This window comes from Bison bison, unplaced genomic scaffold, assembly GCF_000754665.1.
Source record: "Bison bison bison isolate TAMUID 2011002044 unplaced genomic scaffold, Bison_UMD1.0 scf7180017864193, whole genome shotgun sequence".
Taxonomy (NCBI): Eukaryota; Metazoa; Chordata; class Mammalia; order Artiodactyla; family Bovidae; genus Bison; species Bison bison.
Window position 1 is genome coordinate 1,897,185 of NW_011494765.1, and position 22,698 is coordinate 1,919,882.

Here is a 22,698-nt window from a genome sequence, read left to right on the forward strand (position 1 = left end):
TCTAGGATGTGTTTTCTACTTGCAGCACCTCTTAGTCCAGACGAGCTACCCTCAAGTGTTCAACAGACTCGTGTGGTTGAGTCTGTTGAACACTTGAGGGTAGCTCGTCTGGACTAAGAGGCTACCGTACCAGACCGTGCAGCTGAAGACAATGAGAAAATATTAAAAGTTGTTAAGGAAAGAGGAACTTCCAGTCTATAAATACTATAGTCTAGATCCAGCACTGTCTAAGGCACAGGTCTGTAGTTTAAATTAAAAAAAAAAAAAAGACTATGGGCTTTTTCTAATTTAACAATAAAGCCAAGAGTTTGTTTCATGAGTTTGGCCTAAAAATCACTGTTTGGCAAACAACTGGTTATTATGATAGCCTAAAACTGACCCCTCCCAATGCAATTCTCTATGAAGTGAACTGCAGTTACTGTCCTGGCAATCCATGCAAGACTTGAGAGGCAGAAACACTCTCCTGGGTTTCTGTTTGAGACACGTCCAGAATCCTTTCCCCTACTGAAGGGAAATAAGCAGACTTAGTCATCCAATCCTGTAGTCTCAAAATAGGCAAGAAAGAGAAGTTATGGAGGGCTTCTTGCCACAGAAAGAAAGCCTCCCTGGAAAGAAGGAAAATAAAAAGTTTGGAAATTTGAAACCAAACGTTTCCACGAGTTCTATGCAAGTACAGAGCCAGGAATGACACCCTGGCTGAGCTCTCTTTCACAACAAAGTCACTAAAACAGAGTCCTCTCAACCTCTGTAAGCACTCTCCGCTTCCAATGAAACCACATCACTTAATCTTCACCAAAAGAAAGCAGAGTGACCAGAGTTAGTTGCTTGGTCTTCACAATAATTTCAGTTTCTATTAACATCCTTTTAGATTTGTAAAGTACATTACTGTCTCTGCCTTCTACTTACTTTTAAATTCACTTCACTGGAGAAGCAGGCATTACTAACTTCTCCTTAATAAAAGTGGTTTTTGTTGACTGTTGGTCTGTGTCAAGTTCCAACAACTTCACAGAATAAAAACCACTCCTTGAAATAGTAAATTTAATTAACAATATGAAATGGGAACCTGGTCAACCTGTTTCAAAGTCTCACAGCTAATACAGATGTGGTCTGAACTACAGATAAAACTGATCTAAGAAACACTCTTCAGATTGATAATATCAGAAATTTTATTGAAGGGATGATTCACATTTCCCCTCACAGAAATATTATATTCATGGCCTTTGAATCACTTCAACTCCAAACTCTAAATAAATGATATAAAATTACTTTAGCAGAGTGTTAAAGTCACTTTTAATATACCTCATGCTTTCAACTTTTTCTGCAATTCTCATTTTTCTTTAACACATGGAAGTCCCAATCAATTGGAAAAAGACATAGCTTTCAAGAACATTTGAAAAGATTAATGTGGTTTAAAGGAGGGCTTGACATTACTGAGGTGACTTTCTAAATGAAAATCATCAGTCTTTCTCCCTGTACCTGTGCTAATTCTAACGGATTTGTGGAGACTTAGGAATTCCTCTCCTTTAGTTTGAAGCCTAGGAGATCATTTTTTCTTTTTAAGTGACCGAGTATACCTTATTTTTCCTCTATACTTAAGAACCCAAACAGAAAATAATGCTGATATGGGAATAAATGTTCACATTGAGAAATGAGAAAGGAATTCTAATCTCATTTACAGTTGATACCTAGACCTTTTTACTATTCTTAATTGGAGCAAGACTATTGTTTCTAGAACAAAATACCTAGCTGAATTCTATCTTTAATCACATGCTTTAATTCCTGCAGATATCCAAGGAAGGAAAGAAAAGCAGCCATCAGTGACCACGTCACTTATGTATGCTCTCCTCAACACACCAAGGGTTTGGTTAGTGGCTTCTGGCAGGAGACCCTGTCCTGGCTGGGCAGCATCCATGGCCCTACATCCTCCGCTCTCCTGGCACGTGGCCCAAACCTGAGATGAGGGCTCCAAGGACACTCGAGACTGCTGACAATGAGCTCTACAGAAGGACAAAACTTTTTAAACATGCAACCTTCTCCAAATATGATTAGGCAAAAAGTAGTATCAAAAAGTAATTCCCAGAAACACCCTCTGGTGTCTACACAATACTACTACAAAAGCAGGAACAGCAGAAACCTACACATTAAGAAACAGGGTAAACCACTCATAAAACAGCCTAATAATTGTTGAAAACAAGTTGATACTCTCCATGAAAAAATTTAACAGCTATCAAAAAAACAAGGGCAGATAATGAGGGTTGCCTTCAGAACGTAACGTGGCTGCGAGCTGGTTCAGCAGCGAGGATAAAGCACTGAGAGGGGTAATGTGGGACCACAGAGTAACCGAGCACGTGCAACACCGCCTCAAAACTGACAGTCAAAGGCCGCCTTGCTCCTGGAGATCTGGGGGGTCTGCTGAGTGGGGGGCACATCTACCATTAAAGCAGGCACAGGTGGAATGTCATTCAGAAGATACCACCCTCCCCATTACCCAAGAAAATAAAAGGATCTCTTTGTATGTGAGACATGAGACATACCATACTCTGAGAATAGACCCTACATACAGGGTACTGTCCCCATCCTCTGCCAGATGCAGAACGCTCTAAGGGCTTTTTCAAACTGCCCTCATTTTCAGGCCAGGTGTGTGGGACAGGATGTACAGACATACACACTCTATTCTTAGTGAGAAAACCTGTTGTTTTGAGACACTGTGATAGTGCATAAGAAAACATCCTACACTGTCACACATTTACAGTCAAGACGACGCCCAGACAGCCCAAAGGCCAGTGGGAAAAAGTCAACAGTGCAGCCTCCCCAAGGCTGAGGGAGAGCCCGGCAGGGCCACTCCAAAGTGAAGCTTTCCCGAGTAACCAGTCTTCCCAGCAAACACACTACCTGTGCCAAAGAGCATTCCAACTAACAGCAGCAGTACTCTTCAAACTTTGGAGGAATCAGTGATCAATTCGCAAATGTCCAACATACGAGAAAGATCATCTGAAAGAGAATAAAACTGTAGGGACTTACATACCTCCATGTCTGGCCTGAATTTATCTTCAAACACAGCCATCGCTGCCAAGGAGCCCGAACCTATAGGGAAGAGAAGATGCGTGTTTACTTAGCATATTTACAACTCTCAGCTTCTCCCTCTCAAGCTTACTGTGGGGCAGCAAAAATGGCAACACACACCCAATGTCACAGTCAAGCACAGTATAAACAGTAATATGACAGGGCCACAACACTCAGGCAAACACTGCTCTTCAGAAGCCTGGGGTCTCACTCACCACTATCTCAGGTGAACCTGCAACTGGCCCCACTTCTAACCTACTCACAGGAGTAACTGTAAATTATTCACAGTGAAGTCCTGAAGCAAGAAAATGAAGTTATGGATAATTTGTATTTGTTCAAAAAAGTGAATGCCACTTAATTTCATATATCCTGTGCTGTGACTCTCTGCTTCACAACTGTGCCTTGGCAGGCTGCTGGGTATAGCGCTAAATACCAGGCCAGTTAGAAAGAAGAGATTGTTTTAATGAGCTGGCCCTGGTAGAGTCGCCCTGACACACGGGGAAGAAACTCAGCACCAGCAATGGTAATAGGACTGCACGTTGCAGCCACCAGGTTATTCCAGCTACATCTGTAAAACACTTTATTATGTGGCATTTATTTAGAGCTATTATTTTTAGTTTGTACTTTGAAGAGTAACAGCTGAGTAGACAAAATGATAGACAAAGAAACAAAAATTTATTATCACAATAGCAAATGGCTGAAAGGTTATGCTGCATAGATATTAACAGATAGCAAATTTCTCCCTACAAAAGCAGGATGTAAAGGCATTACAAATAAGGATGGGCTCCCTTTGAAGGGATGCAAAAGGCAGCTCAGCACCACTGGAAAATTTAAACTTGCTTTGTTCAGAAACCAGAGAATCTTTAGAAAACCATCATCTTGTCTTTACAGGGTTCTGGCAATATTTCAGGATACTCTACTTTTGGAGAGAGGATAGAGTTGCCCACAATTTTTTACTCCAATTAGAAGATTTTTTTGGCATTTATTACTTTTTAACTTGTTTTGCATAACACTATCTATTTAGCTGGGTCACAGAGAAAACCATATTTTCTATTTAAAATGATTTGTGTACACCGCTTGACCACCTCAATGGTTTAGCAAAGGAAAAAGGCAGCGATTAAACAGTTTCAAATGAGGTGTCCTGCTGATTTTATCAAGTCTGCTGAATGTATAATGAAAAAGAAGAAGCTGACAGCATTGCTGCATTGAGAAAATACAGACTAGCTTATCTGAACCATTTAAGGAGGTCCAATTATAGATCAAATTTAAAGGGTAGAAACAGCAGATTTACAGACACAAATCAATGAACATGGTAATCCCGATGAATATGACAGATGCTCCTGTTAGGGAATACTGCTGCGGTTGAGGATCATTACCTTCACAGCACCGGATACATCACATCTGAAGCAGTGGGAAGCGACGAGTGTAGACGGCATTACAGGCAATGACTATTCATTTAGGCTTTGGGAGCAAAAGGCAACCCCATTTCCCCTCTCACAATTTTTTTCTCCTCTTTTAAAGAAGAAAAAAAAAAGGAACCTGAAGAGATATTAAAAGCCCTTTGGAAAGGAAACAGAAATTAAACAGATATAAAACTAGTGTGCCCAAATAAAACTAGATATATCTACCCAAATTTACCAAAACCCAGCCTTGGAATTTCATAGTCTATGTGTCCTGGAAAACCTGGAAAACAGAGTCAAAGTCCACCAGCGCTTTAAGACGTACACATTTACTCTGAGTTTCAAGGATCGGGGGGAAAAGTAACCTAAGTTTCTGTTTTAAGGCATGAGTGAGAACCAATCTCGAACTCCACAGTAAAAAACAAGCTGGTTTCGTGTGGAAAACAAAGGACAACTATCACGAAGAAACAAGAAAACTGCAAATAAGGAAACCACAGGGAAAAAAATATTTCCTTCCCAGCCTGGTCCAAGAATATCTCTGCAAAGAGCCCAAGGATACACGCACCAGAGGCCAGAAATACATGCTGGAAAAAGACAGGGGAAAGATGGCTATTTACTAAGAACTAACACATTTGTGGAAAACTGTAATCAGTTACTGTAAAAGGAAAAACTCAACTGACCTTAAAGGCATCTTTCCCTAAAGGATACAAGCTCTGTATTTTCTCCTGGGCCACCCTCTCTTTGACAGTTTCACAGTAAATTAATTTTACTCTTACTTTTCCTGAGCACATATATTTCCTTCTGCTTAGCTTCATCTAAAATTTTAAGACATGAAAAATATTTCCCTCCCAATACAGTAATTCTTCCTTTATCAAAAGCTTTTTTTCTCCATGAGAAACAGTACTGAAGACAAACTCTCTCTAAGTGAAAGTGCATGCTAAACCTAAACTCGCAGAAAAGAAAGTCTATCAATGGAGTGGATACTTCTCACGTTCTCATCTGACCGTGATGTTCAGAGCTGGAAGGCGTAGGAGAGGCACACACAGAAGGGACACAGGGACCCTTATTGTGCTGTACCTCTGCTTCTCCACTTATAGCATACTCCCAACACACACTCCCCAACACACACACACACACACAGGTGTCACACACGTGTGCACAGAGTTGAGACGCTTTCAGGAAAACAAGAGCTTGATAAACTGCCTGATGCTGTTTCCTCTGAGATCAAAGATAAGCAGACTCCAAATATATCTGAAAAGAAAGGGAAATTCAACACTAAAAACAATTTCTCAATCACTTGCAAATTAGCTCCTGGTCCTAGCATTTTAGGAAAGGAGGACTTTGGCGCCCCCTTTTCAGAAATACACAGAAATGTCAGGAAATGTAGTGCACTGACGTGGTCAACAGGTTTCTAGGAAACTCTGTGTGTCTGCTATGCAGAAGAAAGAAGACAGAACTTCAAATACGACTGCAATCACACAAAATGGCAAGAGAACAACATGCAAATCCTCATATAATTTCAAGGCAATGCATCCAGGGGAAGGAACTGGAAGGAGCTAGCCATTAAAAAGAAAAAAGATGGTAAACTCAGTGAGACTTGTCTTTTTAAATATAATTTCATTCAAGTTTTCCAGATTTTATTTCAATGCCACTTAAAACTATATACAATAAACCATCAAGACAAATTTCATGTTAATAAGGCAGCCATCTGACTCACAAAATGTTTAAGTATTTTATCCCATTTTTCCTATAAACCATTATAACATCTGTAGACATTCCAATTATTTCAGCATCAAACCTACTAACCTCTTACTCTCATACCCAAAATCAAGGCAAAAATCCCTCGGAAGGAAAAACCCTCTCATTTTTTTACTCCAAAAGCAAGGCCACCTTAGACAATTAGTCAGAACGGCCTGGTTTCCCATCAAGGAATAAATAAACAGAAAAGCCAGGGGGCAGTGGGCCAGGCACAGGGGCGCTGCTTTAGACAGCAGGCACTGTCAGGTGAAGGAAACCGATGTCAGAGGGCCTACGCTGTCCACAAGTGCAGGAAGGGGTCTAGGAGCAAGGGACGAGAGGCCTGCCCTCAACTCCTCTAACAGGAGAGAGGAGGCAGCCAAGGACAGGAAACAAGAGCCTCTGCCTGAGCACCCACCAAGGGCCACACATCTGATGTTATCATTTTGTCATCCTCATAACAACCCAGTGAAGTAATAAAGCTTCCTGTATAGGATTACAGGACTAACAGGCACAGGCCAGGATTTCTGTCTCAGGTGTGACCCCATGTCATTCTCTCAAACAGAAAGTTCTACAGGCCACAATACAGCTCAAAGCAGACAAGCATGACCTTCCATGATCAGGTCTCCGGCTCCCTCGGCCACCCCCACCTCCCCAATATCCATACACACTTGACACCCCACCAACACTAAGCTGACAATAATTTCTTAAATGTCCAGACCACTTCAAGTCTATGTTTGACACATGCTCCTCCCTCTGCCCCTCACAAGCCATAGAACTCGGAGACACCCGTCCAACCTCAGCTGAGAGATGACTTTTTCCCAGAAGCCTTTCTTAAGCACCACACCACATCTTAAGAGATGAGAGTGGATCACTTTCATCTCTGCCAACTTGTCCATCCCTTCACAGCTGCATCCCCCAGACCTAGCAGTCCCTGGCACACAGTCAGCACTAAAAAAAAAAATTGCTGAATTAGACTGGGCTGATTTCAGTACAACTGTTCAAATGGAGGAGCTGGGGAAATAGTGGGCCCTGAAAGAGTGACTACAGCAGTAAATATCTTGATAAAGTGAAACGGAACATTTGTTACCTAATTTACCATACTAAAACGAATATAAGACAAAATCAAATCTAAAGCAAGTCAATTTTCAAAAGGAAAAAAGCGCTTTAAACCCACAAAACCATGTCCTATTATACATCCCAGTCAGGTCTGAGCTCTGTGATATTCTCAGGAGAGAAATGCCCTCCCTGGATTTCTGCCTTCTTCCACCAGAGCTCTGTCTCCTCAGTAGTTTCCAGGTAGGTGCTCCTTAGCAACCTCCACCAAGTCTGCCTTTGTCAGCCCACCCACAGTTACTGAGTGGCCAGTGTTGTTTCCAGAACAGAGCTCTTTAAAAAATCAGAAAAACCAGGTACAAGTCAGGGACTGGCATGTAGAGAGGGTGTGCACAATGCTGAGATGGCCACCTAGTTACTGACTTACCTCTGCATCCACTGTCCTTTCCCAAGCTCTTCCATGTCATCCACACACACCCACCTGCTCAACCACCACCTCCCAAACCAGTCGGCAGCCAGCCGTAGGGAGAGACCGGGATGGAGGTCAGGGTACACAACGCCACCCTATCGTCCACGGGGGACAAGACGGCTCTGCACTGCAACATCCACTGCGGCCACCTGGCTGTCCGGGTTTGGTGTTCATCAGAAGGATTCAAGAGACGCGCTGGAAAGCACAGTCTGCTCCCCACCTCTGCCAAGGCCTGACTCACCCACAGACATTCAGGATGACTCCATGGGGCACCCAGACGCAGACCTCCAGGAAAAGGGGGCTCAGGCACAAATGCCACAAGGGTCACATCTCCAGCCATTCTTTCAAAATGAAGTATCTGTCTTATAACATTTAGGCCACTGGCTTTAAAAAAGACTAGCATCTGTAAACAATGTAAAATGTGAGTCCTGAAACTCAGAGATATGTGGGACACATAGGGCATTAAAAATTAAAGACTTCACAGATAATACTCTCATACACCAACAAAGCAAATGACACAGCAGTTTACAAAGAAGAAAACAAGAGGTCTATACACATTTAGAGACACTGCTCAAGTTCACTAGTCATCAAAGAAATAAATACAAATAGAAACTAAATAGCCTTTTTTTTTGACTTCTAGATTAGCAAACATTAGAAAGAATAATACCCAGTGCTGACAAAGATGTAGTAGAAAGGGCAATCTAATATATTCTTGTAGAAGCACAAATAGAATTTTTTTAACCCACAATTTAGAAGCATCAATCAGAAAGCACAGAGCTACAGGTACCCACCAAACCAGCAATTCTACTGCTAGAGATAAATCCAAAAGAAATAAATAGTAACAACCCAAATGACACTTTGATCACAGTTTAGACGATAAAAAACAAAAAAAATAACAACAAAGACTGGAGGTAAATGTAAAGGTCCAGCACCAACAATCATGAGATAGGGAAAACAAACAAATTCATATACATGGTGATTAAACACAACAATAATTTTTGGCAATGTCCATAATACAATATTACTGAGGGAAAAACATGTTCTGAAGCAAAATTAACAGATATGCTTATACAATACATATTATACACACGTGGAAGAAAAGTTTTTAAAATTATGTTTATTTCTGAGTTGCGCTGTATTCTTTTTGCTTACTTGTGTTTTCTTATTTTCCTTCAATGACAAGGTATCACTTACAATTTTTTAAGATACACACTTGAAGAATTCGACATCATGAAGGGATGAAAAAAGACATCCCAGAAGACCAAGACCTTGCCGGCTGTCACAGTCCTGCTGTGTAGTAGCAGCAGCAGCAGGCAGCTTGGTCCTGAAATCTGCAGAGAGGGGCCTGCAGGTCAACCCATGCAGGAATCAACAGTCCCAATGAACAACAGCAATCAACTGTCACAGATGGATAAATACACAATGTCTCTCTACCAGTCCTTAGCAGGGCTTCCTCAGGACAGGCACCAACACCTTTTAAAAAGAGGTAAAATCATCTTAACAATGAAGTCCTCTGAGGATACCAGCACCAAGCCAGATCTCACTTATCCAGAAGTCTGCCATGTGACAACCAACTTACTAAACAGACCCCAACAGACACAGTGGACCTGGTGTTTATTAAACTTCAAAGCACAGTCACAAGAGTTTTTTATGCTCCTCAGACATGGCAGGTAAGTGCAGCCCCGTTTCACAGAAAGGAAAACTGAATCCTGGAGACAAGGAACTTGCCCAGATCACACAGCAGACGATTAGCAAATCTGGGAACATGAGCCCAATCGTCTGAATCTAAAGTGTCCAACACGGCTTCTGTTCATCATGCTGTCTCTCAGACTGCAAACCCAAATGCCTGAAATTAAGATTAGCAAGTAAGCATGAAAACAGCTCTAGTTTTCTTAACTCCCTTAGCCCCAAAATCATGCTTTCTAACTTTCTGCTTAGATTTCAGCAGAACAATTAACACACATCTGGATACAGTTAATTTGTGTTTTACTTGGAAATTCAAATGAGACTGGGATTTTAGTTAAATGTTTTAAATGATTAAACAGATGCCATTCACTATTTACCAATACTACTCAAGTACCAAAGTATTTATTTTTAAATAGCCCCATTCAAAAAAATTAAATAAAACAGTGAAGTTACTCTCCATTTTGTAAACCCTCTAAGGGTGTTTCTGATCTTAATTTATCAGCATTACTTTAGTAGTTCAATTTGAACCTGTTTCTAAGAGAACAATCCATCTCAGGACAAAACTCAAAATGCATCGAGAAAATTCTACTGAGATACTGCTTTTACCTGTTCTATATATTTAAAAAACATCCACACTAATATGGCTTAAGGACAGTGGGATTAAAAAACAAAACAAAACATGAGATTATACTTTTAAACATGTCAGGGTTAACTAAAAGTACGAAATTAAACCCAGCAATTGTAGAATCTATTTTATTAGACATGCTGAAGAAACTATAAAAGACAAATAATTTTCTAAAACCTGCTGCTCTCTCAAGTCAAACTCTCAAAAGGTCATCAGGTAGAAATCTGCTTTTTCTAATCATGTCTAGGCTCATAAATTCTCACATTGGGGAAGGGAAAAAAATTACCAAGGGTTTTTCTGTCCCTGACTCTAAACTCCTGTGGTACAGGTAATTCCTCATTTTACAGACAAGGAAAGTGAGGCTCAGCTAATTTAAAGTCAGCAAGGGTAGCCGAGATTCAAACCTAGGTCTGGTGGCTCTCCCTTGTGGCTCACCTGGTAAAGAATCCACCTGCAATGAAGGAGATCTGGGTTAGATCCCTGGATTGGGAAGATCCCCTGGACAAGGGAAAGGCTACCCACTCCAGTATTCTGGCCTGGAGAATTCCATGGGGTTGCAAAGAGTCAGACACGACTGAGCAACTTTCACTGGTGGCTCTAGCCCATCCACTTTTCAGAAGGTGAAACTCCCCACTCATTGTCTCAAACCAACCATCCCAGGTGCCCACTGGGTGGCAGGCTCCGGGACACACAGATGCACAGGACGTGCACAGCTCTGCGCTTCCTCCCTGCTTTCCCCCAGCACCTCACTGAGGCCCTCGAAGCCCTGCAGGGCTGCCAAACTGCTCCAGGAGGCACCACCTCATCAAGACAAGGTGAATGATGCCCCAGAAACGACAGGACAGCAGCCCTACTGCCCTGGCTGCCTCCCCAACACAAAGGGGAGGATGACAGAACATGTCTTCCTCATAGGCTGGCTGAGATCTGAACGAGATGGCACGTGTAAGACAGGATGCCTGGCACACAGTAAAAAGCTCAGTAAGAGCAAACTATTACAAATACTCTAGGACAAGGTTCCTATTCTCTAGGGGCTCTTTTAGACAATCATACTCAACAAGTCTCAGGGTTGGCAGCTTTAATAGAAATGAAGGTCCTTAAAATTTCTTCCCATGAAGTTCTGAGAGGAGCAGGAAATGGATTTCTACTGCTTTCCCCCCAAATCAATTTAACCAGATCTTTTCAGGAAGAAAGCTGCTCCTTTTGGTAAGAAGCAGTCCATTTTAAGCACCCAAGGACCTGTTCGCCACTGTGGCCTGCCAGGGTGTAAGATGTATGCAGCAATAAAGGAGCAAGGCAGAGAACGTTCTCATCCATCAGTGTCAACTCTCCCTGACAGAGCGCTTACTCACACCTGCTCATTGTTAGTCAACTGGCTGCTCATCCTGGACAAAATTTGGTGCTTTCACAGACCCATGGACTGGGATCATTTTTCACCCTGTTCTGGTCTACAAGGCCTGGTCTCCTGGTGTTGGTGCCTGCTCTGCAGGCCAACACCGACAAAGTGTGAAGAGCTGACTTGTGAAAATAAAACAATGATGGTGCTAGGGGAACACATTCAGCCACTAGAGAGCAGTGGGACTCCTCTCAGCGCCTGGGAAAACTCAGACACTGACTTGAAATGGTTTAATTGTATGCATGCATTTCATTACTTATAATTAAACCATTTCAAGACTTATCTTGGCCAAAAGCTTCGTGGAGAGGCAGGCCAAGCAATCAGACAATCTTGCATGGGTTGCGGAAATCCATAATCGTCCTTTGTCAGCATAAACAGTTTAATTTGATGTTTTCACTCCTGAGTAAGCACTGAGTATTACATTTAAACCCCTCGTGAGGGGAAAGAATGCTTCCTTTTCATCAGCAAATGTACCTCAATGTCAGAGTCAATCTTTTATCCCCAATGAATAAAAAATATATATATTGCATTTAATATGCTAGGAAAGAGATTTTAAAGCATCCAACAACATTTTCACTCAGAAAGTAATTTCTCAAGAAATGCAGTTCCTTTTCTAAATGTAATGTAGTAAAAAAGGAGTTAAATTTTATTCTAAGTAAATCATTTTAAACACCACTTAAAGGGAACGGGGATTTTTCTTATAACTGTAACTGCCAACGTCTCACTGACCTGACAGGCTATAAACACTTATTCTTAAGAAAAGACTAGCATTTGGGGCATTCAGGCCTAAAAAGTGAAGGTTGTGTTTTATTAATGTATTTCAATGAAATACCACAATGTGTTAAGGCCAGAAAACTCAGAGTAGTCAACTAACTCTATGTTGAAAGGATAAGACGGAGGATGAAAATTACCTTAAAATTATACTGCCTTTCCTAATCAGGCTCCCACCCTCATCAGGCCCTGCCAGGAATCAAGCTGCCCCTCAGCACCGCCGACCGCAGGGCGCACACTTCCCTCTCCCGCTACGGGAGCTTGAGGCAGTCGGAGCTGACAGGCCTTCAAAGGCACCTTTACGCCGGTCCACATTTCAAAACAGCTTCCCAAATTGCAAGTTAATCCCTCTGCAGGCTTTTCCCAAGTTTCCCTGTCCTTCAGAACCCTCAAGGACAAAGGACCACAGAGTTTAACAATTTATAAAAACACACTTAATCTTAAGTGTAGGTAAAGGTTTATCTTGTCCACAGAGCCTCGGGTGAATAATAAAGCCTATATACTAGGGAAAATGTGCAAAAGCACTGTTGCATATTTTTTCATTTTATTCACCTGTATTATCTCCATTTTATAGATGAAAAACAAACAAAAAATTAAGATCACAGAGGTAAAGGAACCTAACCAAAACCACACAGCTAGTAATGGTAGATCTGGTTGCCAGCAAATCCCTAACTATATGACCTCCACATGAAAAGTCTTCTGATATATAAAATGACTTTCCTCTTGGTCTGTCCAATAAAGAAGTAAAGATGACCAAGCACTAGGTTATATTAGCAAGAATAAGAGAGTACATTTTGTAGTAGGGCCAACTTTGAAAGAAGAGCAGGTAAAGATGAACTAATTAATAATTAACCTCAGTCTCTCTGAAATAGGGTTTAAAGCAAAGGACTCAAAACTGTGTGCAATGCATTTAACTTCTGAAATGTACCCCTGGCAAGGGCTTTTTTTTGGCTGTAAACTAAGGACTAAATTCAAACTACAAAAGATTTCGTGGTAAAATGTCAAGAGTAGAAAAAACAAGAGGAAGAGCACCCTAATATTAATTCAATACCTCACTACTTGACGTAAAAAAAGAAACATTTAATATTTTTTACACAGAAGCAAGAACAAAGTCCACACTAATCAGAACAGATGAAGAACCAGCAAGGACTGGCTCTGTTACACTCCCTGAAACATGATGAATTGTAGAAGTAAATATTTTCTCATTTCCTAACATAACGGCACCATCTATTGGCTTAGTACCACCTTTGCAACAACCAGGAAATCAAGATGCATAATCCAACTTTCATGGGCTTTTGGTTCTCAGTTACTTAATTCCTGGCATCCCATAGTGGTATAAACTTTAAGACATAAAATCCATGCATCACACATTTTAAATCTTCTGAAATTCATCTTATTTAATCAAAGCAAGAAAAACTGCCAGGAAAATCTTAGTACACAGAACTGCACACAGAGAATGTGTTAGCACAAAAATTATCAAAACACCATGCACCAAACACCAATGATGTTTCACACACAAAGATTTTTACATGTGGTACCTTGCTTAATCCTCACATTTCCCATGAACAGACCTTAGAACCTCCATTTTCCTGAAGGAGAAATCAATGCTCAAATAGCTAATCAACGTTGCACTTGGATCTGAACCCCGTCTGACTACAAAGATCAGCTCTTTTCACAACCCCACCCTACCTTGAAAAATGAAAAATGATGCCACAGCACATGTGCAGGGGAAAGCATGTAGTGCTTTACAGAGCATGTTCACACATGTGATACTGCAGCGTCCCAATGATCCAGTGATATCAAGTAAAAAAAAGTCAGTCAGCTTCTTTTTAGAAACGAGGGGTTTGAAGTTCAGAGAGATTAGATGACTAGCTCTGGTCAAGTATGTGCCCTCTGAGAAGGCTTTTACACAGGCCACTGAACTAAATACAGTGCTAAATCAGAGTTCACATCTGATTTCAGAGTTGAAAATTAATGTGGAAGAAATATTTGCCATCTTGTAGTGCACTGGTCTGATATACATAGCACAGGAAATTTTTTAAAATCAAGTCATGTGGAGGTAATAAAATGCCTGCGCGAAGGTTGCACTTTAGAGTAAAAATATGGAGAAAAACGGTAGGTCTGAATTCCCTACTGATGTTCCTAAGTTCCAACTTAATTCTAAGACTCTTCTTTGCCCACAAGGTGAGACATCTGGTATGTTTACTCTGTCACGAATCTTTTTAATTGCTAGGGGGCTCTGTAAACTGGGACTTAAGAGGTACATTCCAGTAATTAGGAAATTGTATAGTCAGTTCATCTGGAGAGAGAATTTTACCTGGACGGCCCTGGCAGTGACCCAAAGCCTTCCCTAATGGTGCATATCAATGTTTATTCCTTAAGTTAGTATTCTTAAATTGTCCAAGGGCCTCATTTCCAGGAATGTCGTGCTTTAAATTTCATTCATATTAATTCTCTATGTGAATAAGTGGGCAAAATAAAAATTTTATATACGCTGCCAATGCAGCTACAAGGAGCACTGCCAAACTAATAGCAAAAGATGGTCCCCAAGCTTCTCCTGACAGTACTTCAGTTTGTTTAATAAAGAAAAGCTGGCAAGTTAAAAGAATAAGCTAATTAATCTGAGAATTAAAAGAACCCACATTTTGTCTATTTAAAAAAAAGAACACCAAAACCCTTTTCCCTTTCTTAATAAAGAAAAGTAAAAAAATCTTGCCCAGTTTTCCACAATTCCACTCATCGATCACCTGCAGTCTCCCGCAAATTATGTTCTTAAAGAAGAAAATAATTAAATGAAACCTAAGGGGTACATTTTTCTTTTTTTGAGAATGGATCAAATCACATTTGGCCTGAACCACCTGCCACACACCACTCAGCAACAACCAAGCCAAGGGGGAAAAGCCACAGAGACCCGGGGTTCCCAAGCCAGACCACGCACCTCCAGGCTGTGTGACCTCGGCACACCTCTCTGAGCCTCAGTATCCTCATTCATAAGACAAGGATGATGGCAACCACCTCAGAGCAGTGCAAAGACTCTATCAGTAAAGGATCTCTCACAGCTGCCGGCACCGCAAGCAGGAAAGCTACCGGATGAACACAGCTATCATTACAGACGGCATCCTCCTCACAAGATAGGTTTTAGGACAGAAGCTGTCCGAGGGCCACACCATGAGGCGTTTGATGTCTTCTTCTCTTAAGCAAACCCTCAGGAAGGCGAGCCCTCAGCGAGGAGGCTCCTGGACCCGATGCTCAAGGAGCTGTGCCAGAAGGTTAAGAGATGCGCAAGACGAGACAGGTGTCTTCTGTTCCATGTAAATTAAGAGTAGCCTTCAGGCGCCTGGCTAGTCACCAATAGGCCCGTGGGTAGACAAAATTTAGACACCCCTGTCTTATGGGTAATTTGTAGCTTCCAGCTCTTACTGTCAAATAACTCAGGAAAAAAAAAAAAAAAAAGATCCATTACAAAGCTCTCTTTTTATTTTTCATAATAAAAAACTTGGTACTTTCACTAAAACATGAGAATTTACACGAAATACTCATTTTCTCACTTACAGCACGCTTAGGGAAAGCCTTAGTCGCCCAGGGAATGTTAACGCTCAGTGGGCACATTTCAGTTAGGAGGGCCTTCTATTTCATCTGTGGCTGGAGGTTTGCTTTGTAGCTCACCCAAAGTAAGTCACATGAATTAAGACAAACACCACCACATTTTGGCATTTCTGGGGTTCTCTCTCAATATCGAACTCCCCATCTCCTCAAAAAAAAAAAAGAGAGAAGAAAGGAAAACAACAAACACCTCCACGGGAAGCCAGAACAACTCCTTCATCAGGAAGAAAGGCAGCCCAGCACAGCTCCCACCACAGGGAAAGAGGCGTCAAGCCCTGCTCAAAAGTGAACAATGGCTGAAAGAAACGAAGAGAATGACAAAGACAAAACCAGGACAGCACAAAAACTGTTATTTTATTTCACATTCTCTGATAAAAGGCTGCTCTTCACAATGGACTTGGATTAGAGAGAAACAAAATATAAAATTCATGTTGTCTTCGGATGGTAGAATTGTGTATAATTCTGAAAAGTTTCCTTTGATACTATAAAGCTGTTTCAGTAAATACTGTTTTTAATATGCAGGACAGAAAATCTTCACAAAGGGCAGTCAAAAATATGCCAAACAAATAAATGCCCCTGGGAATTTGTGTAAATATTTTTAGTATTCAGAAGCAAGGCTTAATAGCTTAATGAAGTAACATCTGTAAGATGATAAAAATCAAAGCAGCTGTGGTAAGCTCAGGGCTGGGCTGAAGGACAAGGGTTCAAATCTCAGCTTTGCTGCTCCCAGGCAGGGTGGTGACGGGCAGGCCAGTGAATCCAAGTTTCAGGTTTCTCATCAGTAAGAAGACAATGACAGCATCCCTTGCAGGGAATTATAACTGAAAATAATGTGACAGCACCAGCAGACCCTGGCACAGGGACACCTCCAAATAAGCTTTAAATTAAAATAATACAAAGCTTAAAAAAAAAAAAAGACCTATCATATATGCAATGCTTTGTACTGTTCTCTTACGGCCCAACTGGGGCCACGCCAACGGAACACAATCTAAACCAACCCTCCCCTGGGGCTCCATAACCTGTTCACAAACAACAAACAGCAGTTAAGGCTTCTAACACTAGGATTCATACATACACAACCACGTTAGAGAATCAGAACATTAACTCAACATCTAATAGTCACTGAATCACAGACTCTGGTAGTAAGACAGATTCTACTGACAGAGATCTCCGACTCTTGCAGGGGCAGGAAGGACAAGGGCTGGGACAGCAGAGGACGGACAAGGTTGAATCCTGGAATCAAGTTTCACACCAAGTGCCTGGAGACGGACTCGCTAACAGCCTGAGGCAGTCGCGAGGGAAAGGCTTCTGGGTGAGGCCCTGGATGAGGAGTATGAACATTCAGAAAAGGCATTTCTGAAAGGAGGCAGCACGGCAGCAGTGGGGAGGAGCAGCTCACAGGAGGGCGCGGGGCCTGTTGCCACAAACGCCTGAGGTACAAGGGGAGGAGGAAGAGGAAATGAAACAGGAAAAAGGGTCCAGAGCCAGGCTGGAAGGGAGGTGACGCCAGCAGAGAAGCACTGAGGTCGAGAGCTGGGAAGGAACTGGCACTGAGGAGCGCGGGAGAGGATGGTCAGAGACTGCAATGGGGCCAAGTGGCTGGTTTCTGAGCGGTCTCCAGGACAACCGTGGTCACCCCTGGACCCATCCACACTCTCAACATTTCCGGCCAGATGCTACCTCACTCAGCCTCCAGACTTCCCCATGCCAATCCTCCTTCCTAAGCCTGCCCCAACAACGAATCTTACCCTATCATCTCCTGCTTGAAACAGCAGACGGGAACGTCCACGACACAGACAACTCAGCCTGTACGATGGGACTCTCCGGACTTGCTCTCCAGCCTTGCCTCTCCTCCACCCTCCTGAAAGCCCAGACATCCTCATCCCTCCCTGTCTTTGCTTCTGCTGTGCCCCCCACATGGAGCACTCCCTTCACCCATCCAGCTAAACTCTGGCCTTTGACCATCCTGGTCCCTTACGCACCGCAGGGCCTGAAAAATCTTTCTCTGGCAGGTAGGGAGCAGGGTGGCAAATTCCTGGCTAATTCCTACTTACCATTCAGGTCTCAGTTTAAGAGCTACTTTTTCCCATCTTTCACCTACCAGACTGGCAAGAATACCCAAAGTAGGAGAACTTATAAGAGAAAGGCATTCTCACATTCTCCTGGTGGAATATAAATTACTGCTGCTGCTGCTAAGTTGCTTCAGTCGTGTCCGACTCTGTGCGACCCCAGAGACAGCAGCCCACCAGGCTCCCCAGTCCCTGGGATTCTCAAGGCAAGAACACTGGAGAGGGTTGCCATTTCCTTCTCCAATGCAGGAAAGTGAAAAGTGAAAGTGAAGTCGCTCAGTCGTGTCCGACTCTTCTGGACCCCATGGACTGCAGCCTACCAGGCCCCTCTGTCCATGGGATTTTCCAGGCGAGAGTACTGGAGTGGGGTGCCATTGCCTTCTCCAGGAATATAAATTAGTGTTATCTTTTTGGAGGGCAGTTTGGCAACAGCTCTCAAAAGGTAAGATGCACTCACCTGTCACTTTTAGGGGCTGCCCAGAAGCTGTATTTCCTGTGTCTGGGGAACCCCACCACTCTAAGAACAGATGACTGAACTTTACCCACCATCAGCAATCTAGCGCCCACCCTTTCCTGAAGAAACTCTCTGACTGTGAGTGAGATGGCAGGAAGCCTCAGCTCTGGATGAGGCAGCCGGGGCAGCAGAGTGAGGAGAGAGCAGGCCTACGCCAGCCAGGCCAGCAGTGCTGTCTGCAGATTCTACCTTTGCCTGCAACGGGCCCACGCGGCAGCATGCTTTCTGATACTGTTCTCAGCCCCACACCCAGGTCTTGCCCTCCCAGCTATTCTGTGAGTCATCTACTATCCTTAAAAAAAAAATTCCTCCTTTCCTAAATCATCCAGTGATTCTAATGTTTTCAACAGAGAATTCTGAGCAACACGCATGCCCACCCTAATCCAGAAACTCCACTACCAGGAATTTATCAGATGTATTTATACAAGCTCACCAAGACACACACTCATCAACAGGACAAATGGTCACTTAAGTCCTGGTACAGACATACAGTACAATTCTAGGACAGTGTTATTATAGATTTGATATTGATCTATAGGCACTGATACAAAATTTTCTTTGAAACAAGTTAATAGGAATGGAACAATATTTACAGCATAACTTCAGCAGTGTATTTTTAATAGGAATACACAGATAGATAACAGATAATAGGGATCTATAAAGGTGGATCATAAAATGCCTCCTGAGAAAAAACACAGTAAACTCTTAACACTGGTTACTATGAAATAGGGACTTATCTTTCACATATTTTCCTGCACTTGAATGTTTGTCATGTTCATAAAGTACTTTTCATTTGAAAATGTTTTCCTGTCACTTGTCCAATAAGGACTTTCCAAATACCCATTATCCACATACTCCTTCCTGTTAGAAATTCTCCCTTATAATTTGTTCTTTTCCTCCAGGGCACTTAGCACAGCGCATTCTTTCAGATTAATGTGTATTTATTAATGTGTACTAGATTCCTGTCTAATTCCTGTCTCACACACAAGACTATAAGCCCTGAGGATAAGTGCTGTCCTGACCACTACTTTCCCAGTACCTAGCACATGCATGCTCAGTGGCTCAATCGTATCCAACTCTCAGAGACCCCAAGGATTGTAGCCCACCAGGCTCCTCTGCCCAGGAGATTTCCCAAGAAGAATACTGGAGCGGCTTGCCATTTCCCTCTCCAGGGGATCTTTCTGACCCAGGGACCAAACCTATGTCTCCTGCATCTCCTGCAAGGGCAGACAGATTCTCAACCACTTCGCCACCTGGGAAGCCCCCCGAGCACATAGTAGAGGCTAAATAAATTTCTAATAAATGAGTGAAAGTAACTTATCCTTCTTTTAAGATTCAGCTCAAGTGAAGTGAAGCTTTCTCTTCCAGTTTCCCCCTTGGGCCTCCACGGGCCTTTGTACCTACTGCCCTTGTCAGTTTATACATCTATCTCCCCCCTTACACTGCGAGTATGTTGAGGGCAAGGATCCAGACATCCACTGCTCTGTGAAGCCTGCTACAGTGCTGTTACACAGAAGGCACTCAAGAAATAGTTGATAAATAAATGAACAGATGGGAACAAACAAACTAAACCTTAAAAGTAACAACTTACTTGTGTCTCTAAAATCGGATGTTACTGGTATCTTGCTCTTCTTAATCTTCTATGAAAGCAAAGCCAGACTATGGAGAGTAATGATTTCTAAGCAGAAGTGTGGAGCCGTCACCGTGGACTCACACTGGACTTGGAGGGAAGCAAGATCACTGTTGGCCAGGACAGAGCACTAAGTGGACTTGCAGGAATGAAATGAGCAGACACAAATCTGCTGTACTCACTTTCAACAACCTTTCCTAAGTTTGGGATGATGCTCGTAAGACAAATTACTACAGTTCAAAAGCAACAGAAACCAACTCAATTTTCCCATCGTAAAAATGAAAAGGCCTTGTATCAATGTTAAATTTTCTGATTTTGATGATGTCATCAAGGTGATGTGAGGAAACATTCTAAAGGATTTTGAGGTAGAGGGTTATACGGTCCACAGTATGGTTACACACACACGAATGGTTACACACACACACACACACACACAAATAGTAAAAATCCACCAGAGAGCGAGCAAGAATGTGGTAAAATGTTAGGTGACAAAAATGAGTAAAGGGTATATATGACTAGTCACTGTACATTCTTGTTACCTTCTTGCAAGTGTGAAAATTCTTTTAATTAAAAAAAGAAGAAATGAAACTACTTAATAGAAAAGACTATTCCACCTTTACTACATTTAAAGGCACCAGATGGGGAGAAATAAAAACAGTATCTTGATGGGGATAACAAATAAAATGGAACAAAGAATTCAAAACAATTCTAAAATTACTGTATCTTCATTTTAAAATAACTATTCCATATGGTATCTGGGGGCAAATCATTCTTCTCACAAACAGGGAACATCTGTTGTATACAAACCTCATAAGAGGCTTAAGTATTAAACGCAATGAAATAGCAAAGTCTCACACTAACAATTTTCAGACTATTCAAGGCAGCAGTTATCCCCGGCTCTGCAGAGCCAAGATACCAAGACAAAAAATGTGAGAGTTAAACAACATCTAGAAAAGCGCCGGTTACACATGGCCTGTTCAAATTAGATACATGCAATTTCACTCAGAAATTGAGCATGAGAGTTACATTCAAAAATCCCAACTCTTCTAATGTAATTTTAATCACTTTTTTTTTAGTTATTAAAAAACAAATACTCATCTAGCATTTAGAGCTAAAATACAAAAGTACCTAAAATGTGTAATGACCTAAAAAGTGTAGCTACTATTTGTAGAACAGGCACTGGGCCAGATGGTTTACATACATTATTTTTAATCATCGTAACCTGTACACATGGTGGGTATTATTGACACCATTTCAGAGTGAGGAAATCATGGTTCAGAGAGGAACCTTAAATGTCCAGGATCCCTCAGAGATTAAATGGCAAACAGAGACTCTGTCACTTAAAAACTCTCTGCACGTACCAGGCCTGTTCCCCCAAGGCAGGCCTCCAGTCTAGCCTTCCTTCTGCCTGGGAGCCCCTTTCACTCAAACCTCACCTTCACGAACCTACTGTAACCTTCCAGTTTAACAGTATTATCTGGCTTCCACCCCAAGATTCTCAAGTCCCCTTACACTGCATTAATTTTTTTTTTAACTTTCTGTTTTGAGATAACTGTCAATTCACAGGCAGATGTAAGAAATAATAAACCAAGTTTTTGTACACAGTTAACTCAGTTTCCCCCAAAGGTAGTATCTCGCATAACCATGGTATAATATCACTTATATTATGTTTTTTTCTCCTAGTATTTATTGCTGTCTAACATAAAGCTGTTGTTACTGTCTGTCCACACCCACTAAAATATAAACTCCTTGTAGACAAGACATTTAGTCTAAATTTTGTTCACTGCTGTATCTCAAGCACACGAAACAGGCCTAATGCCCAGGAGGAAATCAACAGATGTTTGCAGAAGGAATCAAAGCACATTGTGCTGCCTCTTCTATCAGGAAATACACCAGCTCTTTTAGAAACTACTTTGGTAAATAAGAGGATTCTGAAACATCAGGGAAACATTACACTCACCCATGGTGACATAAGGCAACTTATCAGTTGATCCATGAGGATAGATGCTGTAGAGGTGAGGTCCAGTAACATCTACTCCCCCCAAAACTAGGGCTGCACCAATGTAACCTTGATACCTGATGATCAGAGCATGCATAAGAAAAAAAAAAAAAATGAGTTTACATTGCTTCACTATAAGTTATTCAAAAGCTGCATGAGAAGTCAGACAACAAAAAGTTTTTCTTTCACTACTATTGCTTCATTAAATAGCTACTGTTCTGATGGGGAAAAAATACGGAATGGAGCAAACATACCTGAACATCTATCAGTCAAAAAAACTGTAAATTGTATGAAGCACCCATGTGCTATACATCATCTCTGCCTCACAATCCCCTTCAAAAGAAGACACTATAGTTCTTATTGTAGAGAAGGAGAAACCAACCCAAAGACATTAGGAAGTCTCAGAGCCAAGCGTGGCTTACTCCGAAGACCACGAACACCCCTCGCATCAGACCTCTGTGATTCGCAAATAAGGTCCCTTCCAAGTTTGTCGCTAAACTAAAACTGTTCAAATTATCAACCTCACCACAGGAAAATCACTTATGTCAAAATACCTTTCCCTTGAATAAATCCACAAAATTATGGCAGATAAGAGCTCATACTGAGTAAAAGAAATAAGTATTTCATTACGCAGGGAAGTGAACCATGAAATAACTCCATGACAGTTTATAAACCCATTGCTA

At 41.8% G+C, this 22,698-nt stretch overlaps 1 protein-coding gene across 1 annotated transcript in view; it reads right to left on the bottom strand.

Annotated features, from left to right (window-relative positions):
• The window catches only part of PSMB7 (proteasome (prosome, macropain) subunit, beta type, 7), a 57,748-nt gene that overhangs the window by 26,928 nt on the left and 8,122 nt on the right, over positions 1-22,698 (bottom strand). Inside the window, exons 5-6 of the mRNA XM_010844035.1 lie at positions 21,977-22,092; positions 3,026-3,084 (exon numbers count right to left, since the gene is read on the bottom strand). Of these exons, the coding sequence (XP_010842337.1) occupies positions 3,026-3,084; positions 21,977-22,092 (175 nt within the window). The remainder of the gene's footprint in view (positions 1-3,025; positions 3,085-21,976; positions 22,093-22,698) is intronic.